Source organism: Arvicanthis niloticus, chromosome 9 (genome assembly GCF_011762505.2).
Source record: "Arvicanthis niloticus isolate mArvNil1 chromosome 9, mArvNil1.pat.X, whole genome shotgun sequence".
Lineage (NCBI taxonomy): Eukaryota > Metazoa > Chordata > Mammalia > Rodentia > Muridae > Arvicanthis > Arvicanthis niloticus.
Genome location: NC_047666.1, coordinates 74,854,129 through 74,872,092, shown reverse-complemented (window position 1 = coordinate 74,872,092; position 17,964 = coordinate 74,854,129). Strand labels below are relative to the sequence as shown.

Sequence of the window (17,964 nt, the reverse complement as noted above, 5' to 3'; positions counted from 1 at the left end):
CACAAAGCTTTGAGTTGCTTTCTTTGTTCATTTTTCTTGTTTCATTTTTGATGCCCTCCTGAGATAACTACAAAGGGAAGCCTAACTCTTTTCTTTATATTACTTATGCATATGATCCTTTAGTCATGTTCATCACTAAGGCTTTCCTAGTTCTGACTGAACATTTTGCTTCTAGAGATGTTTGTTTCACTGGTCCACTGATCTACACATTCATATCCACTGAGCAGTTTCCATGACGATTATTATTGTCGCATTCACCTTTAGCTGTGGAGTTTTCATGGCTGAACATTTTCTTCTTAGTCTACATGAGCCCATGTGGAGGCTTACACCTTCTACATGCCCTTCTCACCTTCCACCCTGTTCAGTAGAGTGTCTCTCTGTCTGTCATGTTGCATACTCCAAGCTAGATGGCCAACCAACCTCCAGGAGACTCTCCTGCCTTGGCCTCCCTCCTCACATGGGTAGTGCCAGGATTGTGGATGGACAGCACCACACACAGCTTTTTCATATGGAGCTCTTGGCTGGAACTCTAGCATGCTGATGGCCAGGCTCACATGACAGACACATTTATCCTCTGTAAATCTCTGTCTCTCCCTCCCGTGGTTGAACATTGCTTTTAATTTTCTCATCCACATGAGCTTCAACTGGATTTTAAAGGAAATATATAATTTTCTTAAAATAACAAACATTTACTGTGTTATTCATTGTATGTTAGGAAAAGCTGGTTAAACAACCCCATTGCTCTAGAATACATCCATTAAATTAACGTATTTGTGACACAGTGTGTGCTCAGGTCCTGGCTGATGTGAGGAGCTGCTTCGGGATGCCTGTGGTTATGGTTCCTCGTGGCCACCTCTCATTCTGAGCTTCCTGGCACTTCTCTTTCAGTTGTTGCGATTTTATAAATATGGATTTCATGTCCGATGTTTCTAATCATCTTTGGTTGATGATTATTCTTGATTTGTTGGTTCTAGATTCTTTGTGATTTTATTTATAAAGTTGAGAATTGTTTTATCTATTTTTCCCAGTCACCTGTTCTTAATCTTTTACCTGGCCTCTTTTATTTAAACAAAATAAGTAAAGTTAAACTTTAGGAAAAAAATATGTTCCACTGATGTAGAATAAAATTACTTTAAAAAAAAAAAAAAAAAAAAAAAAAAAAAAAAAAAAAAACCTGTTGAGCTGGGCAGTGGTGGCACACGCCTTTAATCCCAGCACTTGGGAGGCAGAGGTAGGCAGATTTCTGAGTTCGAGGCCAGCCTGGTCTACAGAGTGAGTTCCAGGACAGCCAGGGCTATACAGAGAAACCCTGTCTCAAAAACCAAACACACACACACACACACACAAAAAAAACCCTGTTGAGTCACTGAAGACCAAATGTGGGGCCTTATAGCACACTAGGCTGTCACTGTACCATTAAGATACACCCTTGGCTCTTGGAACATTTTAATCTGTTCAACATTTGTTAATTCCCTTTCAGCAAAATAATCCTATCTTCAAAAAAAAAAAATGTGATGTTTTACATTTTTAGAACTGTGTGCAAAGGAAAAAGAAAACGTGAGTGCAGATGCGCGCATGGCAGTGCGTGGCTGCGCATGGTGGTGTGCGGCTGCGCATGGCGGCGAATGATGCGCGGGCTCATGGAGGTCAGAAAACTTCTCAGAGGTGGTTCAAGCCTTCCACCTCGTTGAGGCAGGATCTCTTGTTATTTTCTACTGCAGTGCAGCATACATACTCCCGGCTATCTAACCTGGGAGCTTCCGGCTGCTTTTCTGTCTCTGCCTCCCGTCTCTCAGTAGAAATGCTGAGATAACGAGTGTACACTACCATCTTCATCTTTTCACCTGGTTAAGGATTGACCATCAGGATTCTATGGCACGAGCATGGAGCCATCTCCCCAGCCCCTGGATAAATAAATTTTTGTCCTTATTTCCAGTTTCTACATTTTTACTTTACGTCGTTTCTCCAGAGTAACAAAGCCACCAGAAGACTTTCACAGGTTGTCTCGCTATAAATATGGATCTGTCATATTTTTCTCTTAAGTGTGTTTGTGAGCTTATAAAGTCATAAGCTTTGTGGTAAGTAATCTTTCTTACAGCGTTTATACAAAACACATTAAATTGTGTTCAATAATTCCTGAGCAGCTCTTGATATCACCTCGTGATCCATCACTGTTATACACTTAATTAATAAGTCTTTAGTATGAAATCACATGTATACAACATAGAATAAACAGCACTTGTCAGCACGATGACCCTCCTGATATGTTCCAGATGAGTCCAGAGAAAAGCTCCAGTTCTTCCATGACAAGTAAAAGTAGGAAGTTCATCAGGACACTGATGCCTCCTCAGATTGGTAGTGAATAATGTGTCCACTCAGCGAGCATGATGTGACTTTATTACATGCTGACATGGTAGGATGTTCAAGTCAAGCTAATCAACAGACTTAATCTCTTATGTGCTTATATCTTTGCAATAGAACACTGCAAATCCACACAGTTAGCAATTTCCGACTATAGAATTCATCGTTATTAACTACAGCTTCAAGTCAGGCAATCATCTCTATGACTTATCTTTCCAAACTGGAATCCTTCCTTCTTAACCGGCGTCTTCACCTTTTCCACCTTCTCTTTCCCCCATAACCTTTGTTAACCACCACGCTGTTCTTGATGTTACACCTTAACTTGATTTTACATGGGAGGGTTTCATTTGTGAGGTTGTGCACTATGTATCTTTCAGTTCTTGGCTTATTTTACTATCAGTTCCATATCTGGTATATTACTTGGGGTTTTGTTCTTCTAGTCTGCATATTTTCACTTCATTTTGGTAATTATCTTTGGTGTGTTGGTGTTTTCTTATGTGTTTCATAGAGTTTCTCTCATATATTTTCATCTATTTGTTTTATAACTTGAAGACTACTGTTTAAGTTCTTGACTCCTGTTAACCTAATTTTGTATTCCGCATGATTTAAATCTTAACTTCACTCCTTTCTGATTTAGTTCAGTTTCTCAGCATGTATTGATGACCCCATGTGTTCTTGACACTTTTATTAAAAACCATTGGACTGTAAGCGTGTAGATTTATTTCTGCCTCTTTTCTGTTCCATTGGTCTTACAGCTTCTGTATCTACTTGCACGATGGTGCCATTTGGTTTTGCTTACTTTAGCTCTGTGGCATATTTTGAGTCAGGTATTGTAATGAACACAGCCTTCTTCTCTGTACTCAAGATTAGATTAGCTACTGGAGGGCTTCTGTCATTCCGTGCTAACTTTAGGACATTATTTTTCCCCATTTTTGTGAGACCCATCATTGAGATTTCGATGGGGATTCTAGTGTCTCTCTTGAATATTGTTCTTTGTAGCTTTGCTCTGTTCCTGTTGGCCATTAACAATCCTCATTTCTCCTTGATGCAGTTTTGGCAAAAAAAGATGTCCTAAAGTCATCATCTTGTCTCTGACATCAATAGAGGGCACTTGGGTACCTCTGAGCATCTCTTTGCTCTCTGTATCCCTGTTTCAGGTACTGCCAGGGGTTTCAGTCTTCTCTAGCTCACTGTGTTCTCCCTCATCAGCCATCAGCTTTTAGAACTACTAAACATATTTTTTCTGCATTGATTTCTTTCTCTAACCTTCATCGGACCCCTTCTAGCTTCTTCATGTTGTTTTATTCATTCTCCAATGCTAATCTTGCATGGTTAGTTCATTTTTTTTTTTAATTTTCACACTAAAGGTGAAAACATGACTTTAAAAATGCCACCACAGAGTTTACGTTCATACCTTTAAGGGTATAGATGCAGGATTCTAGTGTCTGTCTTACTCTCACTGTTCAGTGGCTATAGGTTTGATTTGCCTTAACCTGTTGGCATTTGAGAGCAGTTTCTTCAGTTTCTAGGTCTGCTTTGTTATTATCTTGGGTCCTATAAATGGTCTATTCCTTGAGTAAAGCACTTTATAATATTTATTAATCCTTATCAGCAACATGACCCTTGACCTGCTGACTCTTGACCTCCATCAAGGCAGAGCCTTTTGTTCCACTACATGCACAAGGCTGGGTGGCCACACGCTTCTGGAACTTCTCCTGTCTCTACCTCTCTTCTCACTGTAGGGGTATGAGGTTGTGATGTCCTTGGTAACACCCAGCTCTACACGGATGCTGGGCACTACATTTGGGTGCTTACCCTGCAAGTGCTTTACCCCGACTCTTCTCCCAGCCCACACTGTGCTTTTTATTAGTGCAAAAGAATCCTCTCCAAGTCCCTCTGGGTGATTTCCACTTTGAATTCACCTTTGTCTCCGACCAGCGTTTCCTTTTCTTTCTTTCTTTTTTAATGTAATGACTTCCTCTCTTTATTCCCATTGTCATCGTTTTAAGCTTTCACCTTCTGCCTCTTGCATGCAACAGTCATGATACGCATTGTAACCATGTGTCTTTCCCACTTTGGCCTTCCCTTTTTTCTTCCTATTTACTTATCCTCAAAAGAAGAGATTTATGGAGACAGTTTGCCAGTTCAGTGTATGTGAGAACATTTTTGCTAGAGTCTACAGTTAAAGCACCCCCATTAAAGCCGAAGCTACTCCAAGAAACCGGCTGCTGAGCTGAAGGGAGATCTTATATGCACCATTCTTGAGCTCCCCGACCCCATCCTGATTAGAAGGGGGTCTGTAAACTATAGATTGACGCATGCATGGAGATCTGGGCAACCAAGAACCCATACTTCAGGGTATGGCACTTCCTGGATGCCATATACTCTTTATGTGCTCCATCCCATTTACTCTTGTCCTGGGAATCATGGGTTTTCTCTTACCAGTGTAGCTCAGAAACAGACAACTTAGTACTGATAGCACAGTTGTGATATACCCATGAGGACGCCTCCTTGTTCCAAAAATACGAAAGGAGAGGAGGGCAGAGGGGAAGAAGAAAGAGAAGGGTCTTAGTTTCCTTCCCTGTTGCTGACACAAAACAGTGACCAAATACAGTTTGTGGGAGAAAAAGATTGACTTCACGCTCCATTGATGAGGTAAGGCCAATGAAGGGCTTGGAGGCAGACACTGAAGCAGACAGCATGAAGGAGCTATGCTTACTGACGTGCCACGGTTTGCTCAGTTACTTTTCTTATACAGTCCAGGACAAGCAGCCCAAAGATGGCACTACCCCAGTGGGCTGGGCCCTCTTCCAACCATTAATGATTAAGAAAATGCTTCACAGGCCAAATCAAAGGAATCAGTTCCTCGGTTGACTTTCCCTCTTGTTTGTATCAAGTTGACAGAAACTGACCAGCACAGGGAAGAAGAAGAAGAAAGGAAAGGATGGAGGAAAGGAGGGAGAAAGAGAGAGAATGAGGGAGTGGGAAGGGGGGAGAGAGGGACAGCACTGATAAACCAATGTTTATGTGAGAGAGTAACATGTATATCAAAGTGAGCTTGATCTTTGCAGTTGAAACTTACCCTGTTACCTTCTGCTTATCAATTGATGGAGTCACTTCCCACTGTTCCCAAAATAGAATACATGGCTAAAACAAGCACTTGATACTGAGCCTGTGGGTAATGGCATTGATGTTTCCGTCTCTTGTACTCACAACCTGGGGTGGGGGACACAGTTTGACAGACACAGCAAGACCATGTTGGGGTGGAGGTTGTGTTCTTAAATAGCTTGAACCAGCTAGGTCTTTGGGTGCAGGACTAGTGGTAGCACATAGGCATGGTGACCTCTGGTTTGGATACGGAGGAGGATATGGTTGGTTTCCTGGAGTCGCCTTGATCTTTGGCAGGAACATGAAATCTGTTGGGCTGAGGCTATGGCTGAATGGAACTGGTTCGTCTCATCAGTGAGCCAGTCATGTGGGCATTTATGCTTTCCCTGTGGGTGGAGAAAATGTCTAATAAGAACCAGAAAATGTGTGGCTCAGCCTTAGGAGCCCTTTGCAACCTAAAGACAAGGGAGAAAATGAAGTTTGGGTTTGTATGATGCAGAGCCTGTGACTAGAGAGGAATAATTTTGCTTTTCTGTCTTCTGAGTAGTGTTGCTCTTTGGAGTGCAAGTGTGTCAGCCTTTCTGCTTCTCATTGAAGTTTCTAGGTTTTATTTTTGCTGAGAATTATTCCAAGACCCTCATTTGCCTTGAAAACACATCTCAGAATTTGGAGAGGGGCCTTTTATGAATGAGGTGTTTGGGGAAGAATCTGAGGCAAGCTATTTCAAAAGCAGCCATCCAGATCTCCTTAAGCCCTCAGCTGAGTGTTAACGATAATAGTTGCATCTGGCATTAACAAGGACTACTGATGTGCTCCTGTAAGCACGGAGTAGGAGCTGTCTGCTGAGTGGGGGTGGGGGTGGGGGTGGGGGGGGATCACTTGCGCATCCACAGCCTCCACAAATTAACCTGCAGGATAAATAGAGGAACTGTCTACAGGAGACTGTAGTCCCTTTGTCTCCAAAACGGCCATGATAATTCCAGATAAACGGCAACATTGTAACGAGTGTTACAATACAATACTTCAGAATAGCTGGAATTTTCCTCACTAATTTGGAAACTTCTCTTAAGCAACTTGGAGTGGCTATCTCTTGGTATGCCAAATTTTCTCTAAAATTGGTTTCAATGAGCAAATAAACTTAGGTTAGCAAGTGTTCTCTAGGGAGATGCTGGACAATGGTAAATGTTTTGAACGTTCTCTTATCTCTACAGTGCAATGGTCTCTATTGACCAGCTTGACGTGTTACTAAAGCAAGTACGGAGGTTTTCCTCAGGGAGCATTCCCGAGTACCATGTTGTAAGAAGCCACCAGATTCTGGTGGCAGTTTTCCTCCTGTTCACTTCTCACTCTCCTGCGATGCATGCCAGAGAAGTTTCCTTAGCGCCCTCCTCAACCTAAAGTCTTCACTTTGTCTCCCTTTGCAAGGATGCTCCTGACTTCAATCAGCCCCTAGAAATGTCAGATGAAAAATGGCCCAAATGTGAATTACGACAATAAAAGTTTATAAGCTACTAAAATAAAGTTATAGTGCTAAGAGCTGAGTCAACTGACGATGGTAAATGGAACATTTTACAGCTGGTCCTGAGATAATGATTAAAAAAAAAAAAAAGCACACAGCACATGAAGAAATAACCTAACCGAACCTAGTGTAAGGTACCTGGCATCAGTGTGAGCATTCCCTCAAGGGAGTGGGGAGGCGGCGGCCTGATACTTATGGAGGGAGAGACTTTTAGTACCCAACCCTTTCCAGCCACTATCTCTTTGATTCTTGTAAGAGCACACTGAGGAAGATATTGCTGCCTGTCTCTCTGTCTCTGTCTGACTCTCTGTCTCTGTATTTTAGCCTCTCTATCTGTTTCTGCTTTCTGTCTCTCTGTCTCTCTTGTGAGAACCTCAAAAAAGAAAAGGAGAAGAAAGATACGGGTTACTGGTATGGAACCTACTTAGCATGTGCAAGGCCCTAAGGTCAATCCCCAGAACCAGTAGATAGATAGATAGATAGATAGATAGATAGATAGATAGACAGACAGACATATATATAGAGAGAGATAAATACAAAATAATTAGGAATTAGAATAGGCAATGCAGCAATCTGGTATTTTTTTTTAACTAACCCCATTTATAAAATGTTTAGGGAATAGCTTGACATTTCCGCTTATTTCCTCTGAGGTCTTGGTAATGTGTCCTCCCTTCTGTGTCCCCAACATTCCAGTGTACCATGTCACAACGATTTTTATCCATGCCCGCTGTGTCCCCAATGACAGATGGAGGTGTGCTGCCCTGCCCAGGGGACTTGGTTCCGTCTCCTGAAAGGCTGGTATTTGCTGTAATTGCAAAATCTCTTAGAAATATGATGTTTTACCTCTAAAGATATTTCAAAATTTATATTCTTCTCCCTCATTTGACTTTGTTATAATATAAAGATAGTCTTTTCAATTACTTATTATGGGCCGAAATTCATGCTCCGAGAAGAATTAATGTCATGTTAATTCTCAGGCTTCACGTGCTCCAGGCACGCCTCTTACTCCAGCCAGGGAAACGCGATGATAAAATGGGATCATCGCACGACACGTGAAGTGCCGGAGTGAAACGGAAAGACGGAAATATGATTGGGATATTAATTCAAGGGAAAAAGAAAATAGCACCATTTGAATGGGCTTAGTGGGATAGCTTAGGTCTTCTGAAATCAGTGGGATGTTAGCTCACCTTTTTCTGACCTACACTCCAACTCCCCCATTCAAGTAGAGCTGAGTATTTAGTCCCCGTACATGCCGGGAGAGAGAAAGAGAGAGAGAGAGAGAGAGAGAGAGAGAGAGAGAGAGGAACAAAGAGACAGAGACAGAGTCAGACAGAGCGAGAGAGACAGGCAGAGACAGAGAGACAGAGAGACAGAAACAGACAGAGAGGCTGAGAGACAGACAGACAGGGACAGAGACAGAGACAGACAGGGACAAAGGCAGACACAGAAATGCTGAAAAAGCAGAGAGAAATGGGGCTACCGTACTCATTCCCAGACACACAGGAAAATGCTCAGTGCAACCTCTCATATTCATGTGAAGGCATCATGTCAAAATAGCAATGGCACCAGGCATTTACTTTATAATGGTACATAAGTTAATAAGTTGGAGAAAGGCTGGAGAGGTGGTTCAGTGGTTAGAGCACTGGCTGTTCTTCCAGAGAATCCCACTTTGATTCCCAGAACCCACATAGTAGCTCATAACTGTTTGAAACTCCAGTCCCAGGGGTTCTGGCGCCCTCGTCTGGTATTCTAGAGTACTGCATGCACAAGGCACAGAGATATAAAAATATGCAAACACCCATACATACACACAATCTAGATGATGATGATGATGATAAATTTATTGAAATGGGAAGGCAGAACCTGTAAAACAGCTCTAAACTCAATAAGTACTTTTTCTTTCAAGATAGCATCTGGCACTGTAGTACAGACTGAACTCAGACTCCTAGTGAGCCTGCTGCCTCAGCCCCATAAGCACTGGAACTTCAGGTGTGCGCCATATCAATACCAACTTCTATTCATGGGGTTTAAGAAGGTAACGGACACGAGCTAATTTCATGGTTGGTACACGGGCAAGCTTCATAGGAGAACAGTTTTGTTTTTTCTAGCAATTGTATAATGATCAAACCCCTCTGTGGTGGTTTATCTTTTTAATTTTATTTTTATTAATTCTTAAAGAATCTCACACATCACATTTTGACCATCTTCACACCTCTTTCCTCCCCCCAACTCTTCCTGGGTCAATCCCCCATCCCCAGCTCACAACTACACGTCCTTTTTTAAAAAAAAAAAAAAAAAAAAAAATCTGGTTTGTTTTTTCAGCAAACTGAGATCAAGATCATTACTGAAAGCCACAGCTGGTCAAAATGCAAAGATCAACCGACTGTGGGGAGCCCAGTCCTGATTAATAAATTCATAGCATAACCTTTACACCTCAGGCTCAGGAAACATTGTGAAAAGAGGGAGGCAGAAAGGATGGTAAGAACCCAAAAAACAGGATAGTTTCTGTAAGAGTGTCTCTGTTAGAAAGGAGTGAGAGAAAAAGAGAGGAAGAGAGAGAGGGAAAGGAAGAAAGGAGAGGAAAAGAGAGGGAGAGAGAGAAGGAGAGGAACAAAGAGGGAGAGGAAGAGAGAGGGAGAGGAAAGAGAGAGAAAAAAGAGGGAGGAAGAGAGAGAAGAGAGAGAAGAGGAAGAGAGAGGAGAAAAGGGAGAGGAGAAGAGAAAGGAGAAGAAAAGAAAAGAAAGGAAAGGAAGATAGAAGGAGAGGAAGAGAGAAAGAAAAGGAAAGACAGTTATATAGGAAGCAACACAATTCGTCACAACCACCTTACCTAGGAAAGTTTAATTCAAATCTAACCTGAAAGCATTAGGAAAAGGAAAAGGCCAAGAGATACCTTCTAGTTCCAGAAGCATCCTATAGTATGTGCAGAGCCCAGCGCTGTCAGCCAAGGTCTTCAGCACAGAGATGGATTGCTGGAATCCCATACCATCTTCACTAACACCTTAAACACTGTGTCTCTAAGAGGGCAGGGAATGCCCACCCCTGGCATTCCAACCTTCAGCGAGGCTGGGTTCCTATTCTCTCATGCCAAGCAGTATCAGCTTATCCAGTGTCCAGGCCACTCAGAACTGCAGTTGGATAGGTTTTTCCTGCCAAGATAGAGTTCCCTTTAATTCCACAATTAGACCTTATTTCTGATTTTAGAGTATTAACTACAATTGGGAGTTACAAGGATAACATGTATATTGTATTATGCAGTATGTTGAATAGCAACCTAAGAAAATCCATTGAGGAGGGCTGGGTAGATGGTTCAGTTGATGAAATGTTTGCCCAGGAACTGTGAGGGCCTGAAGTTCAGGGCTCTGGGACCCACACAAGAAGGCAGACACAGTGGTAGTACGTGCCAATAATCCCAGGAACAGTGAGATGACAGGCAGGCTCTTTAGAAGCTCTTAGGCTAGGCTAGCACACATAGCTGAGTTCCAGGCTAATAAGAGCCTTTAGGCTGGAAGGGGCCTAAAGGCTGAAACTCAAGGTCATCCCATGATCATACCACACATGCTCTGCATGTACGTGTTTGCACTCAACACACAGGAACGTGGACACATGTACACATGTGCAAAAAGCATACAGTGAATACAGATTGATTTAGATATAGAGAGAGGGAAAAAAATCGTACCAAAGACCAAAATCGAAAATCAAAACCTAGTAGCAAATTAGTTACCTTGAATCCCAAGGAACATCATAAATACTCAGGTTGTCAATAGAAGAAAATGAAGGCTCTCTGTTGGGTATTTTGGCTTACTGTAATAATGACTCATCAAGTCCAAAGAGATCTCTGTGTCAATCAAAAAAAAATTAATGTTGACTATCTAACAGGTTCGGTCCAATAATCTTAAGAAATCCCTGGATTCACTCAGTTCCTTAAAATGGGTAATGGGCTTCGTGTACACAGGTCATCTGAACGATCTTACAACTAGAATATGCAGAAGGCAATCTCATCATAGAAAACAGTGTTCAGTCGTTGCTATATGTAGGGAGCCAACAGAAGGTGGCTATCATCCTTGAACCATATACCCTGATAAGAGACTTGATTACAATAGCCTGCAACAGCTGAGCACACTCTGATAACATCTTGTCTTTGATACCCAGGATCTTCCCTCTGTCGTGTGAGACTTAAAGGTGTGATTTAGAGCTGAGACTTAAGGGCATGACTTAGAGATCAGATTTAGAGATAAGACCTAAGGGCGTGACTTAGAAGTGAGACATATAAAAGGCAAGATGCAGACAGAAGAGTACAGAACAACTTGGAGTTAGTTATTAGACATTAGGCACTTAGCACTTGGAAGAAGTAACTTGGAGAAAGAACTTGGAGGCACTAGGGACTAGGAACTCAAGACTTGGGACTTAGACTAAGAAGAGACACTGGAGAATACACAGGATTGAATCACACTCTGTCTGGTTTCCATTCCTCGTCTATCCTCACTCTCTCTCTTGCTGAACCCCGACCCATGGACCTAGCAGCTTGGGGCAGTACAGGCTCTAACAACTTAGTCCCTAAGGCTTTTGGCAGTGCAGGTTCCATCACTGACAGAGCGGCCCAAAATTTTGGCCCCCAAACGTGGGGTAAAGCATCTCGCAACATTTTTGGTGCCTAGCGTGGGGCAGCTCAGGCTGCAACAGCTATATATGTATTTACTCCATATGTTAGGCACAGAACTAAACACAGAGTCACAAGAATAAACGAGACCAGAACAGATGAGGCCAATTACTACTAAGATCAAGGGTTCCTTTCCAACCCAGGGAAAAGTTTGCTACTTTTTAAGCCTGCCATGTTGGGGTGCATTGCTTATTATTGTTCCATTAATTCCCGAATTATAATGAATTTTGGCAGTGAAATTTCAGGTGAGCTTTCTCACACTGGTAACTTTACCAAGGCGAATAACGCTCTAGGACCTGCGGGATAATAAAATGTTCACAGAAATTTGCAACTCTGCAGCTGAGTGACAATCACACATTTGCTCCAAACAGGAGATTGGTTTCCAAACACATTAAACAAAGGCAGCCTAGAGAGCTTCTTCTTCATGCTGGCATCCTTGACTCTGCTGAATATCCTGGGATTCTGGAGGGCTTCACCGAGGTAAGTGTGCGGGAAGAGGAACGGTTTCTGACTCTGTGAAATAAGGCTCTGAGACTTGTGAGTGAGCCAACAGGATCCCATATGCCATGACGAGATGAGCTAGCATCTGGCAGGAATGTAATGGATTATTCTGAACAAAAACCTTCACCTTAGACTTTCCTTTTCTGCCAATTCTCACCCCAAATGAGTACTTTATTCCATTCTAAAGCATGCTATGACACCAAGGTGGGTTTTCTCTGTCTACTATAGTATTACCTTAGAGTTATAAACAAGTATCGTTAAACAAACAGCTAAGACTTTAATGACCCCGGAGATTTGGGTTCCGTTCAATCCTGTACATCAGCAGTGACCATTTCAAGGTCAACAGATGACAATCCCTGGGAGACTCACCTAAGCTGTCACATAATGTAATGTCATCTTCCTTGTACACGATCTCACGTGTCTTACAATTAGCCTATGTAAAGGACTCTCTAATCATGGAAATGGTTTCCATTCACTCAATGCCTGTTTGCCAAAGAAGCTTCATGATTCAGGCACCTGTGTATCATCTGATACCTTCCATCCATGATTGTTCTGCCTGTCTCTCCTTCTCTCTTTCTGACCCAGTCTAGATACATGCAGAGAGCAAGCTGTCTAACCTGTTACATGTTACGCATGTCGATCACAACAGTGTATCAGCAGCTGGTTTTAAGGGACAGAACTCTGACAGAGTGAGACTCCATGTGTGTGAGCCACATCATAGGAATTAGTTTTATTGCCCTCCCCTGCCTCCATTTGCCCAATGCATTTATCCACAAATCGACACACTCGATGGTTCCTCACCCTTGCCCAAACCAGTCTTGTATGCTTCTACCAAGTAAATGTCTTTTGGGTCAGCATCCAAGTGACAGGTGGGTGTGGCAAACAAGAAGCTTGCTGAGTCAAAGCTCAACTTGTGCTCAGTGTCATGCTATGTCCCTGATGTCACCGAGCTGCTGGACCATTATGGCAGACACTGAATCTCGGAAAGGAGGGATGGATAAGCCCCAGACCTAAAACTTGAATAGCCACTTCAATATGAGTCTCCCTTACCCTCCGAGGCACACAAGTTCTGCCTCTCTCACACAATCTGTACTTTCTCTAAATGTCAGGGTCTTAGATTGTAAAGGAAACTAGAAAAATCAGAAAGTCTCACAGAAAGTCTAACAGGTATTTCCTCAGCTTTGTAGCAAAAATGAATTCAGTCCTGAAAACAGAAGTTGAAGACACATGTTCTTTCCCTCCAGCCCCTGTCTCCAGTCCTGGAAGCTGAAACCCTTTACCAGTTTGTACAGTCCTGCACTGCCTCTCCATTTTTTTTTTTTGTCAAGAAAATTTTTTGTTTTGTTTTGTTTTGTTTTGTTTTTTTCTCTTTGTATAGATAGCTTTGGCTGTACTGGTACTCACTCTGTACCAGAGTTCATGTTGGCCTCGAACTCACAGAGATCTGCCTGCCTCCACTTCCTGAGTGCTGGAAATAAATGCATGCACCACAACTGCCTGGCTATAGGCTCTCCAGTTTTTATACCATGATCTTTCTGTAAGAATTTGCTTACATCCTTCACAGAGGCTATCTCCAGAGTCCGAGCTGTGAGCTCTGTTCCACTGCGTGTGTATAAGCAGTGGAAACACCACCACACTCCTTAACCCAGCTGGGCTTTGGAGTCTCCACCCCTTACTTCAAGGCTGCTTGAAGTTGAGTAAATGCTCAAAACTACTAGCAATACTAAAAGCGCCTACCAATTGGGCCTTACCTACCTGTAGGGGGTGGTACTGATGCTAAGGTCTGGTTCCCTAATTGGTTTTTGATTCTGACAATAAAGAAAGCTGGGTCCCACTGCTAAGCAAAAGGTACAGATGGGACTTGGCTTTCTTCTGCTTTATTCTTCCCTTATACTTACATCAAGATATGGTCTAGTGGACTATGAGTATGAGTGAGTTCAAGTAAGTCTTACTTGGGAATCCAAACTTATGTGCTCATGAGGCATGCATGCATTCAGCCAACCTGCTGATCACCGTTCCAGGCACCAAAGAGACAAATTGAACCAGGGAACTTCTTTCATACAAAGGGATCCGAGATCAGTGTCCAGTAAAAATGTCCACAGCAGAGATGAGAGCAAGCAAAGTTAAGGGACTAAGCACTATAGCAGGTTTGATTCAGAAAAGTCTAATTCTGAGTCCTACGTAAGACATAAGGACATTGATTTACATTTGAACTTTAGTTTTCTAGTCTGTAAAATGGGAACAATCCCTCCCTCCCGGGGTAGTATGGTCTGAGAAGATATTTGAATAGACCTTTTTAAATGAGTAGACAGTTTCAAAATGTGGCCATGTACTCCTTTTTCAGCAATGGTCTCAGCACCAACATCATGATACATCTGACACAGTATCGTACGGTACTATTTATAGCACATCTGATAAGCTTTTAGGGTCCAAGCAGTCATGGGATCCTCAGCCAATATGATTTCAGGGTTTCTCTCGCTGACAGTACAGAAGAGACTCGCCGGTGGTTATAGGAGGGCACCATCCTATTGACCATGATAGTCAGCACTTATCCTACAATCCCAGCATTTAAGAGCCTAAGGCCAGAGAATTCCCCCAGTTCAAACAAGCCTAGGCTACGTACCGAGTCCTGAGAGAGCTTGAACCACATGGCACGAGCTTGTCTTAATAATAAGAGAGCACCAGCTCCAGGTCCTTATGGGAGCCTTACTATGCCCCAAATAGCACTCTCCTGTCCTTGTACAAAGACTGCCCTGGTGAGCCTCTTGAATAACGGTCTTTGCTGTGCCAGTCCATACGAGCCCACCATAAAAGGTAGGCGAGCACGGGAGCACGGGAGGAAAGCCGTGATTTATCAAGTCATCTCCATCTGCGCCTAAGGAAAGCTTGCTTTCTTTCTCTTTCAGATATTGTAATCTAAATCATTTTAATGCCCAGTGCATCCGTGGAAATAATTGTGAAGAAACTCTTCTCCTCTCTGAGAAGTCTCTGAGGTTTTATGGCAGTACGCAGGAGACGTCTTCAAGTATTGATCTCTGCGAGACAGCCCTATGAAACTGGATTTGATTCTGTTGCGAATGCCACTATTCACTATTTCCTTCTTCAGCTGAACACTCCATACATTTCACTGGGAAAGTCAACATAAAGGAAAGTGGACTTTATTTACAAAGAACAATTACGACCCTTCCAATAACCTATTATGATCTTTTAATGCTACATTATGCTCTTGAACTAATAAAGTGATTTCAAAGTCTCGGTGATTACTCTATGACCAGAAAACGATCATTTTCCATGTCAGCATGCAAGATTTATTTATAATTGTAATGTCATTAGGAGCTAAGAAACACTATGTTTCTATTTCTTTCTTTCTGTATATTCACTAAGTCTTTATTGCATTCTAGTATTGTAAGCTATAAATAATATAAGTCTGGGTAGATGAGAGATGTGTGAATAATTCTACTGTATTTGACCTTGGCATTCCACGAAAATATATCTTGACTAAGAAATTTTCTTTAGAATTTAAAAGTAATGGTACTAAAATAGAGATAGCTTGGTTTGGTTTCATTTGGTCTTATTAGACTTGGGACAAGGCTGCCCTCAAACTTAACCATGTAGCAGAGGAACCAGCGAACTGGAATTACATGCAGATGCCTCTAGACCAGACTGTCATCGTCATCATCATCATCATCATCATCATCACTGAATAAAGTTAATGCCCTGTCCCTTTGTCACAATTTGTCTCAGTATCTGACAAAGTGGAAGTGTGATTTTTGAGCCTCCTGTTTCAGGTGACTCTTCCCACACTGCCTGTCTTGTTGACTCTAACCCAGTTCTTCCATACTGCTGCCCAGACATTGAAGATTCTCCCAGGCACCCGCCATTGACTTCCTCTCCAGGACCATGCTAGATTGGGCAAGAGCATTTTTTTTTAACCTGTTCATTGCAAGAGACGGTGATTGAGCGCCTCTCCGGCTGATCTATCCAGTATTTAGAGCCACAGAGTAAGAAATGTAGCCAACTTGATTAGGTTACAATGTGCAGTTGCTGTAAAACACCAGGTGTTTTTCTTATTCCAGCCATTTGTTATTTACTCTTTGTTTGGAGGGAGGACAAGTTTTAAAACTTAGCTCTTCCAGGCAGAAATTCTTCCCCACAACTTTTTCCAATCCTTTGTTTTGCATAAATCCCTGACGAAACAGCGGGGCTGAGCCTGCTGCTCTTACAACTTCCCTTGCTGTAAAAGGTTAAATGCCAGGCTTGCAGTTTTGGGCTTAATGAACACCCCAAAGGAGCCTCATTAATGCAGTATCTAGTGCATTGGTCTGGTAATGAACATCCCCGAGATCAAGAACGTTCCAAACGCCTCATCTTGGTGTAAATGAAAAGCCATAGCATGCTCTCGCTGTTAGAAAAGGACCAGGGACGACTTTGGCCCTTCCCCAAATTTCCCTTCATCTCCTTAATTTCTACATTGTAGTGGGGGGAAAGGGGGATGTTCATTATGCTTTCGCTCTTCTTTTGTGATAAAAGATCTGCAGAAATTATACAATTGACCCAAAGCAAGCAGCAGAAGCGCTGAGAACTCGCAGGTTGGCGTTGACACTTGTGATTAGCTAAATTGCAGTAACTACACACGCTGCAGTTCGGAACAGGGTGCATTCACGCGGCAGTTTCTTCTCTAGTGCCTGGCAACATTATCTCTGAGCACCTGCAGTAGTTTAGGCATTAAGTGTAATTGGTTTTGCTTTACATAAATCTGGAGCTTTGTAAATAAGCGGAGCGTTTCAGCTTCTATATAACACCAATTAACTTAAAGGGATGCCTTGTTTGCAGAAACCTGCTGCGTTCAGTACTGTATTTCTCCCATAATGTGCTCAAAGGCGGTGAAGTCCTGTGTCCCTGCAGCGTTGCATCAGCTCCAGCCACTTCCTCCAAGGGCCTCTCCCGACCACTGACTCTCTCCAGCTCACAAAGCTGCTGAAAGACTGAAGGAAGCCAATCTTCCCTAAGAAGCACCCGCTATGCTCGATTCAAGACTGAAACTTGAAGGCACTGGAAAATGTTTTCTGTGACTCACGAGCACATAGGTCTGACCCCAGCTGGTTCTGCCCGCTAATGACAGGGACATCTCTTTCTCCTCCTTTCCCCCTGAGAATAATTCGGTGCAGCCCTAAGTCAGACATTGTGCCCGTACGCAAACAATCTTTAAATGTGTTTTTATTACGTAATTTTACCAGTAAAAGTTTTTCCAACATAGTTTCTTAACAGGAAAACAACCCTGATATCTGAAGGAAAAAATAACTCGGATCTGGACGAGGGTAGATTTTTTTTTCTCCCAGGTTCTTTGCCATGTCCCCCTTATTCTCTCTCTCCTCGGCTTACTCCCTTGTCTGCAGTATCGTTTCCGGCACTCGAGGTCTAGCATTCATGCGGCCGTTGCCAACCTGGAATTCTCAGCACTTTGTAGAGCTCTGGAGACTGATCAGTAGGTAAGAACACTTGCTATGAGAACCTGAATTTGACTGCAAGAACCCAAAAGAAAAAGCTGGGTCTGACCACGCATGCCTAGCATTGATGGGCGGAGACAAGCGGAAGGGGGTGTTCCATGCTCGTCCTGCCAACATAGGTGACAAGGTGGGCTTCAGATTCAGGGAGAGACTCTGTCTCAAGGGAATACGTGGGAGAGTGACAAGGCATACAGCGCCCTCCTCTTGCCTCTATGCCCACGGGCATGCGCAGACACAAACACAAGCGTACACCACTCGAGCATTAACTTGTAAAGTATTTTTGTCACTTAACAGAATACGCAAGTGTG

The 17,964-nt window shown here is 42.7% G+C and overlaps 1 protein-coding gene across 5 annotated transcripts in view; it reads left to right on the top strand.

Moving 5' to 3' along the window:
- Positions 1-15,617, top strand: part of Slc15a5 (solute carrier family 15 member 5) — a 90,617-nt gene extending 75,000 nt beyond the window's left edge. For 2 of the 5 annotated variants that reach the window (XM_034512561.2, XM_076940706.1), the window contains exons 9-10: positions 12,020-12,128; positions 15,056-15,617. In XM_034512561.2, the coding sequence (XP_034368452.1) occupies positions 12,020-12,128; positions 15,056-15,203 (257 nt within the window). In that variant the 3' untranslated portion in view covers positions 15,204-15,617. The remainder of the gene's footprint in view (positions 1-12,019; positions 12,129-15,055) is intronic. The other 3 variants (XM_076940708.1, XM_076940707.1, XM_076940709.1) reach the window with 2 other exon arrangements.
- The last annotated feature ends 2,347 nt before the right edge of the window (positions 15,618-17,964 follow it).